This window comes from Cibotium barometz, chromosome 38 (assembly GCF_041138505.1).
Source record: "Cibotium barometz isolate CiBa-2024 chromosome 38, ASM4113850v1, whole genome shotgun sequence".
In the NCBI taxonomy this organism is placed as follows: Eukaryota; Viridiplantae; Streptophyta; class Polypodiopsida; order Cyatheales; family Cibotiaceae; genus Cibotium; species Cibotium barometz.
Window position 1 is genome coordinate 43,123,117 of NC_141083.1, and position 15,667 is coordinate 43,138,783.

The 15,667-nt window shown below is 44.1% G+C and overlaps 1 protein-coding gene across 4 annotated transcripts in view; it reads left to right on the forward strand.

Moving 5' to 3' along the window:
• MIA40 (Cox19-like CHCH family protein) overlaps nt 1–15,061 on the forward strand; it is a 74,375-nt gene extending 59,314 nt beyond the window's left edge. For 3 of the 4 annotated variants that reach the window (XM_086777807.1, XM_086777808.1, XM_086777809.1), the window contains 2 exons: nt 9,161–9,286; nt 14,461–15,061. In XM_086777807.1, the coding sequence (XP_086633933.1) occupies nt 9,161–9,286; nt 14,461–14,598 (264 nt within the window). In that variant the 3' untranslated portion in view covers nt 14,599–15,061. The remainder of the gene's footprint in view (nt 1–9,160; nt 9,287–14,460) is intronic. The other variant, XR_015262546.1, reaches the window with a different exon arrangement.
• Nucleotides 15,062–15,667: the final 606 nt, after the last annotated feature.

Sequence of the window (15,667 nt, forward strand, 5' to 3'; positions counted from 1 at the left end):
GACATATATTCCCCCCCTCGGTCAGAACGGAGAGTCTTCACCTTGCATCCTGACTCTGTCTCAGCAAGTGCTACAAAGGCCAAAAATGCATCATATACCTGTGATTTCTATGTCAAAGGATAGACCCAGCATATACGAGAGAAGTCATCAATAAATGTTGCAAAATAAAAGCAACCACCTAATGACTTCGTCTGCATGGGACCACAAAGATCACTGTGTATAAGTTGCAACTTTGCAGTTGCTCTTAGAGCCTGATCACGTGGGAAGGAAAACCTGTGCATTTTTCCCAAAATACATCCTTCACAAATGTGATCTGGAGGCTTCTCCATGAGAGGTAGATCTGTAAACATATTATGTCGCTGCATAAGCATAAGACTACCAAAATTTACATGCCCCATGCGAGCATGCCATAACTCCGCATCAACCATAGCTGGAGTAAGAGTGAATGCATGATAAGCAGACTGATCCACGGGCTGAAATGCATCCAACTCATAAAGTCCATGACATAATGTACCAGTAAGCATCAAGGTCAAGGCATTTGCTTTGTCTCTGACCATGCATTTATCATCATCAAAGTGGACTTGCATTCCACAATGTGCTAAAGAAGAAATGGACAACAAATTCTTCTTTATCCCTGGTACATATAAGGCATCTGTAAGGCGGAGAATGGAGCCATCAATGGCTGTAAGCTGAATCTCCCCAATGCCACACACTGGATATGAAGCATTGTTGGCACACTGAACAGTTTTGCCAACAGGGGCAGGGCCAACATGACTAAACAAATCCCTGCGAGATGTGATATGCTTTGAGGCACCACTATCAAAATACCAAGTACATGCATGCTCTGTCAAACTGAGTGCCTGTGAAGACCAAGAGGCATCATAGCTGCATGTAAAAAAACAGTAATCCCTGTCCTCAACAAAAGAAGCAGTCTCTGGAGGAGCTTTAGGAGCATCATTAACAGACATCCCAGCTTCCTTTGCCTTCTCTTTGGCAATCCTCTTCCTACATTCCGTGATGTAGTGACCTGGCTTCTTACAGTAATGACATTTTCCCTTCTTCTTGGGCTGTCCATCACCTTTCTTTGTATCCTGTGAAGAACCACCATCACTTGAATTTTGATTTGCACTCTTTGGCTGAGATTTCCCTTTCCCCTTTTGACCTGTAGTAAATGCTTGTTCAGCATTTGTGTTCATATTCATATTCTTCCTCATTTGCTCCTCTTGTAGTAAGAGAGCAACAAGTTCCTGATACTTGAGGGGTTCTACAGCATTCCTCATGCTGAGGTTCAAAGAGGTATGGAAAGCCAAGTAAGATCTTGGCAAAGAGTGCAAGATGGTGGACACAAGCTGTGTCTCAGGAATAATCTCATCCACATTGATGAGTTGCTCTCTCAAATCCTGCAGCTTGTTTAAGTGGCTAGACATATCATCTCCTTCATTCATTTTCTGATTTTCCAGCTCTCTTTTCAAAAATGAGATCCTAGCCTCATTACGAGCAGCATACATTTGCTCCAAAGTCACCCATGCATTCTGTGAAGAGCCAGCTGAACGAATATGAGGTATAATGGACCTCTGAACTGACAATGCAATGAGTGACAATGCTTGTGCATCCCTGGCATCCCATGTCTTTTGAGCATTTGTTCTCTGAACAGGCAATGGCTGTCCTGGAGCCTGTACCTGTTGTCCTCGTCCACGAGCACCCCCTTGAGGAGGAGTCTCTGGAGCCAATGGACCTGGACGTGGTTCATCACCACTAACAAAATCCCAAAGACCTTTTGCCACAAGCACATTTTTCAGCATAAAACTCCACAAGGAGTAGTTCGTGCCATCCAATTTGTCTTCCTTAGACAAATATGTGAATACATCACTTTGCTGTTGATTTGCCATTATGCTTTACGCACAAAGTTGTACCTGTTTACCAAAAAACCCAATAGCAAAAAAACCCTGATAACAACTGTACTCCACTGAATACAGTTCACCCAAATCTGCCTGCACTCTCAATCCTCTGAATGTGCAGCTCAATGCACCAATGACTGAGTAGAGCAGCAAATGGCGTACACAATGCCAAAATGCCCCAAAAATGCCCAAATTGGCTGCACCCAAACTGTGCTAAAAACCTGTATATTTTTCTTGCTAGAAAAACTGCCTGTTGTGCCTGTATATTTTTCACAGAGAAAAATAAAAATGCCCAAAACTCAAAACCTGTAATGCTTACCAGCTGAGATATGAGTTGATTGTTGTACTCGTAGACTGTTGTACTGTGCAGGTACTTTACGAAACCAGTCCTCTGTAAGCAAGCAGGTATACTGAGGCGACCACAGTACTGTGCAGGTACAGTCTGCGCTGAAGGCTTATGGCTACGCAGGTGACATTCGCAGAGTAACCTGACATTCGGCGCTGTCTGGGGCTGCAGGCGGCGCTTGCAGTACTGTTGGCGCTGGCAGGTGACAGACGGCACTTACAAGCGTATGGGTGCACAGTTGACTGTCGGCGCTGTTGGTGGCTGGTACAAGTACGCTGAGGTTGTAGGCGGCGTGCTACAGGTGGCGCTCAGGTACACGGGCGCTACAGGTGGCGCTCAGGTACACGTTGTACGGTCAGCAGCAACACAGAGCTTCAATGCTCTGCTGAAGTCGGCGCAGGCAGTGTACGTATGATGTACGGGTAGTGCTGAGCGCAGGCAGTGTACGTATGATGTACGGGTCAGATGTACGGGCAGTTGATAAAGATAAATGTGTACAGCAATGGGCAAAGGCAAAGCTTCAATGGCTCTGATACCAATTGAAGACAAAACAGGGTTAGGGTTAGGGTTTACAGAAAGCAAACAGGCGTGGAAACCAAGGTGAAGGAGTGAACACGACTGCTGTACTCTTCAATGAATGAAAAAAGTGAAGTACAAGCCACATGATAGTGACCCCTAAAGGATAAGTGTTCACATGTCCGGCCATAAATGTGCCGGGTGGACCAAAACACTTATAAACTGCATATAAGTGAAAATGAACTAAACTGGGGGAAAAAACCTCCACTAACTGAAGTAAAAAGTGCCCCAGTAACCTACTGATGATCACTAGCACTCCTCTGGGTGCATACACAGCATAAAACCCAACATCAGCCAGGTCATTAATCAAAAGTTGGCAATGGAGGATGAGTTCAAAGCCACTTTTCTGTTATGCACTTTGCCAGAGAGTTGGGACACATTTAGGACAGCCACTAGCAATTCGAATGCTATGCTGTCATATGCAGATGTTGAGGGTGCTCTTCTTCAAGAAGAGATGAACAGGAAGAACAACTCTGTTGGAAAGTCCAATGCAATGAATGCACGTGGGAGATCCCAGCAAAGGGGGAAAAGCCAAGAAAGGGGAAGGAGCAAGTCTCGCTCCAAAAAGGATTTGGAATGCCATTATTGTGGCAAGAAGGGACACATTAAAAAGCAATGCTACAAATGGAAAAATGATCAAAAAGAAAAGGGAAAAGGCAAAGACAAAGAGAAGGATGAAGCCAAAGATGTAAAGCCAAAGGGCAAAAGTGGAGTCAAGATTGAAGAAATCAATGTGTCACATGCAGGTGGCAGTGAGGATGAGGTCCTATTTACTTCTTCACTTGATGCCCATTCACTTCTTACAGGTGGTCATGGTATGCACTCATGGATCATTGATTCAGGTGCCTCCTTTCATGTCACAGGTTGCAGAGACTTGTTTGTCAGGTACACTGCTGGCAATGAAGGAGTGGTTTATTTGGGTGATAACCATGCATGCAAAATTCTTGGCAGAGGTGATGTGAGGCTTGTATTTTCAGATGGCTCACAACTTATGCTCCATGATGTCAGGCATGTGCCTGAGATCAAGAAGAATCTGCTTTCTACTGGACAGCTTGATGATGCTGATTATGTTACCACATTTGGTAGTGGAAAGTGGAAAATTAGTAAGGGCTCACTGGTTGTTGCCAGAGGCTCTAAAGTGGACACTCTTTACTTTATGCATGCAAGTGTTTGTCACCATGCTAATGTAAATGCAACCGAGCTGCCGGAAATTTCTATGTGGCATAGCCGGTTGGGACACATGAGTGTCAAGGGAATGGAGCAATTGTCTCGTTTTGGTTACTTGCCTTCTCTAAAGTTTTCAAGTTTTCAGTTTTGTGAGCATTGTATATATGGTAGGCAACTACAGTGCCCCCACAAGAAAGCTCTTGGACAGAAAGATGCTCAGTTAGAGCTTGTGCATACAGATGTATGTGAGATGCCTGAGCTTTCTTTGGGAGGGGCAAAATACTTTGTGTCTTTTATAGATGATGCCACACGCAAGGTGTGGGTCTATCCTCTTCGTTTGAAGAGTGATACATTCTCAGTGTTTGAGAAGTTTGTTGCTCTTGTTGAGAATCAAACTGGCAAAACACTGAAAGCTTTGCGTTCCGACAATGGTGGAGAGTACATGTCCAAACAGTTTCAGGACTTTTGTGATGCTAAAGGCATCAAGAGGGAGCTCTCTACTCCTTATGATCCTCCACAAAACGGGATAGCAGAGAGGATGAACAGGAGCATACAGGAGAAGGTCTGTTCTATGTTGTCACATGCTGCATTACCTCATGGTTTTTGGGCTGAAGCTGTTATGACAGCCGTTCACCTTATAAACAGGTCACCTAACACGAGGCTTGGTGGGAAAGTGCCAGAAGAAGTATGGACAGGGAAGCCTCCGTCATACAAGCACTTGAGAGTGTTTGGTTGCGTTGCGTACGTGCACATACGCAGGGAAATGCGCACCAAACTTGATCCTAAGTCTCACAAATGCATATTCCTAGGATATGGTGACAGAGGTGAAATGGGGTATAGACTTTGGGATCCCATAAATAAAAAGATCATACGCAGCAATGATGTCATTTTTTATGAAACATGCATGTATAAGGAGCCTGCAAAGCAACAGGAGCCTGGCAGAGTCATCTTTGATGATGATGGACATCATGGACAACAACAAAGGGCTGTAAATCAGCCATTACAGCAGGAAAACCAGCCCTTAAATGGTGCTGAAAATGGTCCAAATGGACAGCCAGAGATGGCAGAAGATATCCCTATGGATATACCACAGTTGGAGGAGATACCGGGCATGATATTTCAGCCTTATGGCATGGAACAGGAGCCACCAATGGGTGATATGCAGGCTGGACAGCAACCTGCAAATGATGGTCATTGGGTACGGAGGTCCACTAGACCCTCCAGAGCCCCTGACAGGTTTGTTCCAGGGGTTGACTACTTGATGCTCACTGACTGTGGGGAGCCCTCATGTTATAAGGAGGCTTTACAGAGGGCAGACAAAGCTCTATGGGAGCGTGCCATGAAGTCAGAGATGGATTCTCTGCATAAAAATGAAACATGGAAGTTGGTGCATTTGCCTGCAGGCAAGAAGGTTTTGCCATGCAAGTGGGTTTACAGGCTCAAAGTTGCACCAGATGCAAAGCCAAGATACAAAGCCAGGTTAGTGGCTAAGGGCTTCAAGCAGGAATATGGTGTGGACTTTGATGAGATCTTCTCTCCAGTGGTCAAAATGACCACACTTAGAGCTGTGTTGGCTTTGGTTGCGCATGATGATCTGGACTTGATTCAGATGGATGTGAAGACTGCTTTTCTTCACGGTGATCTCCATGAGGAGATATATATGCAGCAACCAGAGGGTTATGCAGTAAGTGGAAAGGAGAAGCTTGTATGCAAGCTGAAAAAGAGTCTTTATGGGCTCAAACAGGTACCAAGAGAATGGTATCATAAATTTGATACATTCATGAAATCTCAGAAATTCAGGAGAAGTGACATAGATCACTGCTTGTACACCAAGAAAGCTTTGGATGGCAGTCTATTGATTCTCATCTTGTATGTTGATGATATGTTGATTGCCGGGAAATCTCGTAAGGAGATGGATACCTTGAAGCAGAGGCTGCATCAAACCTTTGATATGAAGGATTTGGGTGATGCAAATCACATTTTGGGTATGCGGATACTTCGGGACAGAAATCAGCATGTGTTGTATTTGTCTCAGAAGGAATACATTGGCAAAGTCTTGCAGAGGTTCAATATGGATGGGGGGAAGAAAGCTAGTACTCCTTTGCCTCCATATGTGAAACTCAGTGCTATGGACAGCCCACAGTCAGATAGAGACAGGGCTGATATGGCCAAGATTCCGTATGCTTCAGCTTGTGGCAGTCTCATGTATGCCATGGTTGCTACTAGGCCGGACATTGCATTTGCAGTGGGAGTGGTTTCTAGATACATGGCCAACCCTGGCAAGAAGCATTGGGAAGCAGTGAAAGGTGTCATGAGATACCTGAAGGGCACACAGGATATGTGCATTTGCTTTGGCAAACAGGATGCATTAGTGCATGGTTACACGGATTCGGATTATGCCGGTCATCCAGATAACCGGAAGTCTACTACCGGTTATGTATTTACATTCACAGGAGGTGCTGTGTCATGGATATCCAGGATGCAGAAGTGCACTGCCTTATCTACTACAGAGGCCGAGTATATTGCAGCCACAGAGGCTTGCAAGGAGGCATTATGGCTATCTCGGTTAGTGGTTGATTTGGGCTATACAGGGGATATTCCATTGTTGCATTGTGACAGTCAGAGTGCCATCCAGTTGGCAAAGAACCCTGTCTTTCATGCAAAGACAAAGCATGTGGATGTGAAGTATCACTTCATCAGAGAGGTGATAGAGAACAAGCAAATTCAGCTTGTTAAGATTCATACGGATGACAACCCGGCTGATCTGCTGACGAAGAGTTTGCCTCCGGAGCGGTTTGCTCATTGCAGACACTTGATGGGCATTGGATGAGGCCAGTTTCAGCCTTGATATGGCCTTGTATATTATCATGTACATGCTGATTTTTCTTTTTCTTTCATTTAAGGGCACTTTGCCTTTAAGTGGGAGGTTGTTGGGGTAAAGGCGTTATGCCCACCCTTATAGTGTGTACAAGCCCATAAGTTATAGTACATAGTACACTTAGTACTTTTAATGTACTAAGTGCACTATGTGTACTAGTGCAATATACATGTGTGATAGGGGAGTCACACACTCATACATGATGAGTTGACTTATCCCCACAACTCTCTCTCTCTCTCTCTCTTGTTCTTCTCTGTGTGTGTCTCCCACAAGTGAAACCCTAACTGTTTCTCCCCATCAACTTTGACGTTTTTTTGATTTGGGAGAGTCGGCCCCTCATGCGCCTCTTGTGGGACCTGGACTTGGCGTGATCTTGCTGACAGGAAGGAGATGTTGGGTACCCCGTTCTTCGCATACACCGCACGGCTAGGCCGTAGTATCCAGATGCGTGAGGTCGAGCGCACCCTGGCAACAACAGTACATTGGCAGTCACACAGGGTCTCTCACAACGGTTTCTCTCAGATTTTTGGAAGAGGCTCTGGGACAGTTTTCGGCCTCAAAAGATCACCCTCTTTCTTTGGTTGGTGGCACACAACAGTTCGGTGGTTGGCGCGTGGTTGGCCTTTGGTGGTCAACCAGCAGCTTGTTTGAGGTGGGGCCACCCTTAGGAGTCTCAACAACATTGTCTTCGAGATTGCCCGAAGGCTTAGCAGGTTTGGAAATGGATTCTCCGCATTTTTTCATGATGGACAAGACCTCGTCGACCCATATCATTTCATGGGGCAGTGTCGCTTGGGGCCACCGAGGCTGAGTTTGTCATGGTTTATGAGGAGGAAGGTGGGGGGCTAGCCCTTCAGGTCTCTCACCTTCGCATTTCAGCAATACCAGTGCTAGCCCCATCTACTGATCATTGGACTCCGGGTTCGTGCCAAAGATGGGGGGTTTGTAGTAGCATTGCAGCCTGGCACATCTGGAGAGCTTGATGCACTGAAGCCATCGAAGGCACCCACACTCCGCTTGTGGAGTCCATCAAGAGCATTTGGCTCGACATCATTCATACCGTCCGTGGCCAGTGGGAGAAGTTACAGTGTGGCTCTGACCTCATGTGGAAGCGGCGGGAAGCCGTCTTGAGGCTCTGGTGGCCTGGCCCTTTTCTCACGGATAGAGGTGGCGATCCCACTTGGCTTTACAGGCCACCTGTGTGGTTATTCCCTCCCCTTGTATGAGATAGCCTTCTCCTCAAAGAACGGCCAGCCGGAGGCGAAGTGCATCTTTCTCCACCTTTTGATTCTTCAATCCCCGCCCTGGACATGGAGGCGAGTTTGTATTTGGCCCTTCATGGTTGTATTTAGCCCTTCGTGGCTGGCTCTTTGTTAACTAATAGAAGGATCTTTTTCCCAGAAAAAAAAAACAGTGTACAGTGCCTTACACACGTTGGCATAATGGTGTAGCAGAAAAAAAGAATAGGACCTTAGGCTTAGCTGATGGATATCATGGGATTGAGGGGAGCAGCTTGTGCTATTCAGGAAATTTGAGGCAGTTTCTACAAAATTTTGGAGGGGGAATGAGAATAAATCCTCAGTCCGTCCTTCGACCTCTGAGTTACATAGCTGTATTATAGTGGCGATTGCAGATCAGAGTAGATAGGAGCCAGCTGAGAATCATGATATGACACATAATAGAAGGGATTCCTTGTGTGTACATTATAAAGAGTTTGTAGTCCCATTTCCTACCTTGTGTGGCTGCTAGTGGGAGGTGGGCATGTTGCTTGTACAAGTCATTGGGTTACAATGCTTTTTGTCATGCACAGCAGGAATGCAGGAGAATTATGGCACATTGCGTGAGAGACAGAATGAGAGGCAGCATCTTAGAGGGTGCATCAAAGGCTATCTCAGCGTTTCTATGTGCATTGATTGTGTTGATGTCTTCAGTATTGAGATGCAGGATGACTTGCAGTGACAACAGTAACGATCTAGTGGTGGACACTTAGTAGGAGCTGGTAAGTTGCTCAACTACCAGCTTAGTGTTTCTGGGGTGCACTTTGCTTGGAGCTCATTGAGGGTGTTAGGATGGCATTTAGATAGCCCCCCAGGCTGGATGTGATGTAACAAGAGTACATATGCTGCATCTCACTCCAAGTGTCACAGATTCTTTCATGTTTTCAATTTTTAACTTTGAATTTTGGGATTCACAAAAATATGTCTGCAAGCTATAGGAACTGTTTGTTATTTGTGACGTTTCTGGGATAACAGAAGACAGATTAAGACTTATCTAAATGCCTGGTGTTGTCTTTAGGACTTGGAGCTTAAGGCGCAAAGAGCATTGGATTGTCCTTGTGTTGCTGAGCTACGAGAGGGCCCATGTGGAAAGGCCTTCTCAGATGCCTTGGTATGCTTCATTAAGAGCACTGCAGAAGAAAAGGTGCATATGCCAAAACAATGTCTTTTTTGAGACCAATGCTGCTTTGATGTTTTAGATGGTGTCATGTGTCTTAAATTAGATGCTTCTTGCCTCACTTACATAAGAGTGTAACAACAAACTTCATCTACTTATAGGTAAGCAGTCCTATAAACCCTAAATTCAGCAAATGAATCATTAATATTAGATTAGTTTAGCCAATGTGGTCACTGGTAATACCTCAAGTGGTAGATATGTTTGTCTAGGATGAGGTCTAGGTTCAAAACCCCGCATGATGCTTCCTCGGTGGGCATCACCAACGGGCGGATAAAAATGGGCAGGTGCCTGCAGGCAGTGAAAAATTCAGATTTTTTTTTTTAAAGGAAAAAGAAAAAAAAACATTAGATTAGTTTAATCCATGGAAAAACCTAGATCTACAAGGGAAGCCTTAATAGGTATTTTTCACAATTTGTGGTTTCTTTCACATGCTAGGCATATACCCCTTTGCCCAATGCTTGCCATGTGGCCAAATACTTCTCTAAGGTTTAAATTCTTTTTGGCCTTTCACCATATTCCTTCAATCAATGCACACCTCAAGCATTGTCTTATTCCTCTAGACTCCCGAATTATGCACCTATCCCTAGGGGAATCCCATGTAACACTTCCTCCCTCTCAGAAACGTTTGGAAATAACATTATGAAATTTCTTCTTTAAATTGGTTATCTTCTCCCATATTGAGCTTCCATGGGTCTATCCTTCCACTTTACCAGGTATTCTAACTACTCAGTATGTCGAGTACGTTTGGTCCTGATATCAAGAATCTTTCCTGGCTCATGCTGAAGAGTACAAGGCTTTTTAAACTCAACAAGGGCTTTATCATCTACTTGATTACCAAGTTTTCTTCTTAAGCAACTTACATGAACCATTGGATGTACTTTATCCTTTGGTAAGCTAAAACACAGTAGACGCCCTTGGCTCGACAATTGGATGTACTTTATCCTTCGGTAAGCTACAACACAGTCGATGCCCTTGGCTCGACAATTGGATGTACTTTATCCTTTGGTAGCTTCAATTTGTAGGCTACAACACAGTAGACGCCCTTGGTGCGACAGGAGGCAGCCATGTGCACGCTAATTTCAGATCCAAGAGATCCTCCAAAAATACAGAGATCCTCCACCACAAACTGTGGAGTGCCCCGTCTCTTTATTGTCTACCATGTACTCCTACCACATCATAGGCTTCAGCCACATGGCAATCGTGTATTACTTTTTCATTCTCACATGTTCAATCATAGGTAGCTAGTTTCTGTTTAGTTTTTGACTCATTATTGTCATGGATTCATTGTACTACTTTTTGGTCTCATAGACCCTGTGGGTTTTATAGTGCATGGATCAAAATACCTAGGAACAACTTAGGGCATTTGTCCTTCTCTAGGGTATCGAGTACTTTTAAAGATACTTGGTGAAACGTTTCGTGGTGACGCAGTGATCTGATTGGCCCTCTTGGTCTGACCACCGTCTGTGGATGCTCAAGCGTGCTAATATGCAACATTGTATCCAACCTTTGAAAGAAAGTCCTCCAAAAATGAATGTTGAACTTTTTTTTTTCCCTTGAGTAGATCCTTTTGTAGTAGCAATTTGAGTTTCCACTCAAAGGTGGCTTGGTCTCTCGCTTGAAGGTGATACAATTATGTTTGCAAAAGGCCCGGATGCCATCAAGAGCTTGTAGGGATTTGAACTCGGGACCTCTAGGCTCTCCCTTCTCGGTTGTAAACCCATGCCACTAGGCTACACACCGATTGATGCTGTCAAACTTACTATCCGGGTCATTAACAAAGAGGGCTGATGGCTTGTAAAGTCTAAATAAACACTCTACGAATAGACGAGCCAATTCAGGATTCTTCACATTTTTTCAGGTTTGAATTAATGAGCCATTTTTGCGGTTGGAATTAAGTGAGCTAGTTTTTTCAATGGATAAACCTACTACCCATACAGAGTCATGTTCTCTCTATGTCTTATAAAAATCATGGAAATACTCCCATCTGCCACTTGGCATCTTCAATGGATTTAGTAGACCACCTTGTTGGATATCAATGCTCCACCCTTATATTGTATTGCCTAGGCATCCGGGCTAGCTCATAGTTGTAATGGCCCCATTATGAGGAGTAGCCATGGTTAAGGAGCTCATGTGCTCGGTGTCCTTATATTCACAGTAGAAGGTGGCCTAGGAGGCCAGATGGTTTAGAGACAGCTTGGATTAGATTTGCTACACTAGACCGGTATCTTATGATAGTCCACACATGGAGTAGGTAGACTTTACTCTTGGACACCTTGTCTTGACATTGTGAGGCCCAAGATGAGCCCGAATGGCCATGGGAGGTGGGGAAATTGCGTAGCAGACTCTAGTACATCTTTATGGGCCAAGTCTATACAGGGTTTAGTGCTGAGCTTCGTTATGGAGGCTTGAAGCAATGAGCAGTCATGGCTAAGGAGCAGCCAGTGAGAGAGAGAGAGCTAGAGAGAGGAACACTATGCCCGAGAGAGATAATGATAAACACAACTGAATGGTGTTGATTGATTTTACTTCACACAAGTACAATACCTTTATAGATTCCAAGGTACATCTCTTGACATCATTGCTTATGTCAAAGTACACAATATCTAGGTATTATTATAACCCCTCTAGGAGGACGAGCAACACTATTTGTTTTGATGCCCACCCTGCTATGAGATCCGATGGAGATTTCACTTTCTTCCGGGATATATTTGGCCCCTTCTCACAAGTCGTGTAGTATGAGGATCAGAGATGTTTAGGCATGTATTTATTGAAGCTTCGCCTTCATAGAGAGCTCATGTTTAGGCAGCCATCCGAGAGACACTCTGAGAGGTGGTGTCAGCAAGGTGCCTTGCAGACCTCCATCACTGATTTCTTTGGGTCACAACACTGACTATAGTGGCCGGACAGGAGCAAACAATAGGTCCAGCCACGTCCAGATGGCCTACATGGACACGTGATCCTCTGGCCCCACGTACACGGGGGGTCACTACTGACGCCCCAGAACTCGGTGGCCTCCTCCCTCACCCGGTAGCTGCAGATTCAGAATCTTCTTTGACGGCATGGCAAGCTCCCATCACAGAGGGGAGATGCTATGGCTACTTTGTGTTCTATTCTAGAGGAGGATGGTATCACTATATAGCCACACAGTGTCACCACGTTGCATCACATGGAGCTTATGTAGCTAGTTTCGTTCAGTTTTTTTCCTTTTACATGGTTCAGATTCATCATGGATACACAATAGTACCTTTTTGGTCTCATCATAGACTCTCTGGGTCTTTTGAAGTTGTTAATATATCTCTCTCTCTTTCTTTCTTACTCACTATGGACAAAAACGCATAATCACACACAAATCAAAAGAACAATGGCAATAGAAATGAACACACTTGAAGAACCACTTCTCAAAGGCAAATAAACTCATGTCCAAAAGCTCCAAGCATAATGCAAATGAAAGTAGTATCCACTGTAAAATGAGAAAGCCAAATACAAAGCTCAATGCGTTGTGAGATGTATTGTAAAAGACCCGCACCCTTTGATATACATAAATGTAGGTACCATAGATGATTGCCATGTGTCCTTGCCTAGTCACCATCTAGTAATCAAGCTTATCCTCACCCCTTATCCACCTTAAGCACCGTTTAGGTCCATCAACAAGTGCATGTGAACCCAAAATCTCTTAAGTGTAACAAACTTTCTCTAAGAACCCAATGCTCACTAATCTCCAAAACCATGCTAAATGAGCATCTGGTGAATACAAGAGATAGCTGTTCTCCAGTGTCAAAACCCCATGCGGGCTTCCCACTATGCTATGCGGTCAAAGATTGATGCAAACAAGATGTGTTGGGGATCTCAGACTGATCCTCTCCCAGGGACGTGTGACCCTCACATGTGGCACAAACCCGCCCCGGCAGTGTGTATGAAGGGACAAATGTTCGTCCATATTGTTGCCTTTGTCCATCATCTAAACACTCCCACAAACAGCCTAACAAGCAAACAAAACACCTTCAAGAAATCATGGAACACACTCAAACACTCATATTACCCAATAAATACAAGAATGAACCGTGCTAATGAACTTCATTTCACTAGTCACACTACTAAACATCACACCAATCACCACTCATAATCATTCTCTCACGTTATCCATGCACATAAGCATCCCAAGCGCATGGCTCCACTCATTCCAAGTGAGATGAAGAAGAAGATCGAGAATTCTCCAGATAAGGTGACTCATTTTCACTTATATAGTGCTCTGATTTACGATGCTTTATAGACCTACCACAACCTAAGTATGTGCTGAAGACATTCCTTTGCCACTTAACCTTATGCCGTTTCGACCATGCTTTCTGTCATCTGTCATGTGCAACTGCTCTTTTTGTCTTCAAATGTCCCCCTTGGGGACCATAACGTGGCCCAACAAGGGGATAGAGGAGGCGAGGAACACATCTTTCTTCCAAAAGCATTGCACATAGCTTTCTTTCAAAGCATTGGGCATAGCAGAGCTTGAGAGCCTGCATGATGAAAAAAACGTGTACCAGATTAGTGCACAGGCAGAAAATTTTTAGCCACAAAGAGTTTCCATCTTGCCTGACCTCAAGACGCCTCTGAAGACTCACCCCTTGTGAAATCAATTTCTTGCGAGTCCAGCTTTGGATTGATTTCACAAAAGTTGAGTCGATGTCTCAGGAATTTGGCTGATTTCTTGTAATTTATGTTGAATTGAGGGCTAAAATTTTGTTTAATTGATCAACTTTGGGGCTGATTTCAATTTAGCCTCTAAAAACCTGCTCCCATCAAAACTTTGAACCCCTGACCCAAATCCCTGTATGGAATGCCTCCCCTGGGATTGAAAGGGTTGAAGAAACCCACATGGGTTTGCACTCGTCTGAAGCTCTGTACAACCATGATTGTGAGGAGCTTTAACGGTTTATTTCTTTAGTGTTTCATTGTTTGTGGTTTTCATAGGAAGGTTTAATTCTTGTTGGATTATGCATGTACAAAAACGTCGAGTGTTTCATGAAGGCCTCTTGGAGGGTGCCTTTTTCACTTGCTGTTTTGAGGAAGTAAGAGTCAATTATGCCAAATTGAAGACTGAGCTTTGATGTTTGGGTTCTGTTACCTTTCCAATCTTGTGGATTGTGCAGGGGTCTGATTGTGTGGATTCTTTTCTAAAAATGCAAGCATGCATGCTGGAAAATCCTGATGCGTTTGCCAGGCATGGGAAAGCTAATGTAGAAGAAGATAATGCTGAGCCTGCAAAAGATGAAGTTTCCAAGCACTAACAAGCCGGGTATCATCCTGTATGTTTCATCCTCTGGCTGGTTACAGAAAACTGGGAGCTGGACGAGCAAGATTGCTTCACAGGTGTTCAAGGTGCACAAAGTAGATGACTTGCTAGATTAATCCTTGTGTTTTAAGTACTGTTACATTGTTCTACCAAATCATATATCTATAACACCATCATTGATTGGTGTTACACATTATTTTTATTTAGATGCCAGGGTGCTCCTGTGCATTGGCAGATCAGGGTGTTTGAACCTGCAACCTCATGCAGGGAAACCGAACACCCTAACCAAATGGGCTAGCACTTGTATACCTTAAAACAAGGTGTTGCCTGCCTCATTTATTTAAGATTGTTGAGACCAATGTAGTGGTGAAGCCACTAGTTATTAGTAAGCAACCTTTTGATGTCTTATGACAATTCTCTGTGATTCGTGCCTTCCTAAAAGAGACTTGAACTTTCGTTAAGATTACACACTTAGAAGGAAGTTTTTGTAGAATTCAAAGATAGAGGTTGGACTGGTCACGAATGATTGCTGGACTTTGCTGAATACAAGGAGTATTAATGTGTAGTTGATCAAGGATCTTGACATTATTTTCCATCTAGTTCTTTCAAATACTTCCTTTTGATTGGAGGTTAACACCCATCTTTCAGAGCTATCAAATTGCTTAGTTCTAATGAAGAGGGTGCCATGTAGTGAAAAAATCATAGTTGTGCTTGAGTTTGGCTTCTTGTCGTTTGCATGTGCGGAAGGGACAACAGAACCACTAAAGACTCAATGGGTCTATGAGACCAAAAAGTTCCATGTGTACATTAAAGATCATAAATATGGAGGAAAAAAATGCTTTAAAAAAAGACTCTTGCATACTACATGTACAATGAATAGTGTGGTTGGTGTGGCAAGTGGTATCATACTCCTCTGCATCAGCGGTTGCATAGAGGCTCTCCACATTGAGGGGAGAGGAAGACACCAAGCCATAACCCCCAAAGGCATTGTGGGTTCTCCTTTGGGCTTGGTCTGTGCAAACACCAAGTCTTTGAGTTGTTCTAAAAACCCGTTGGAAGAAAGC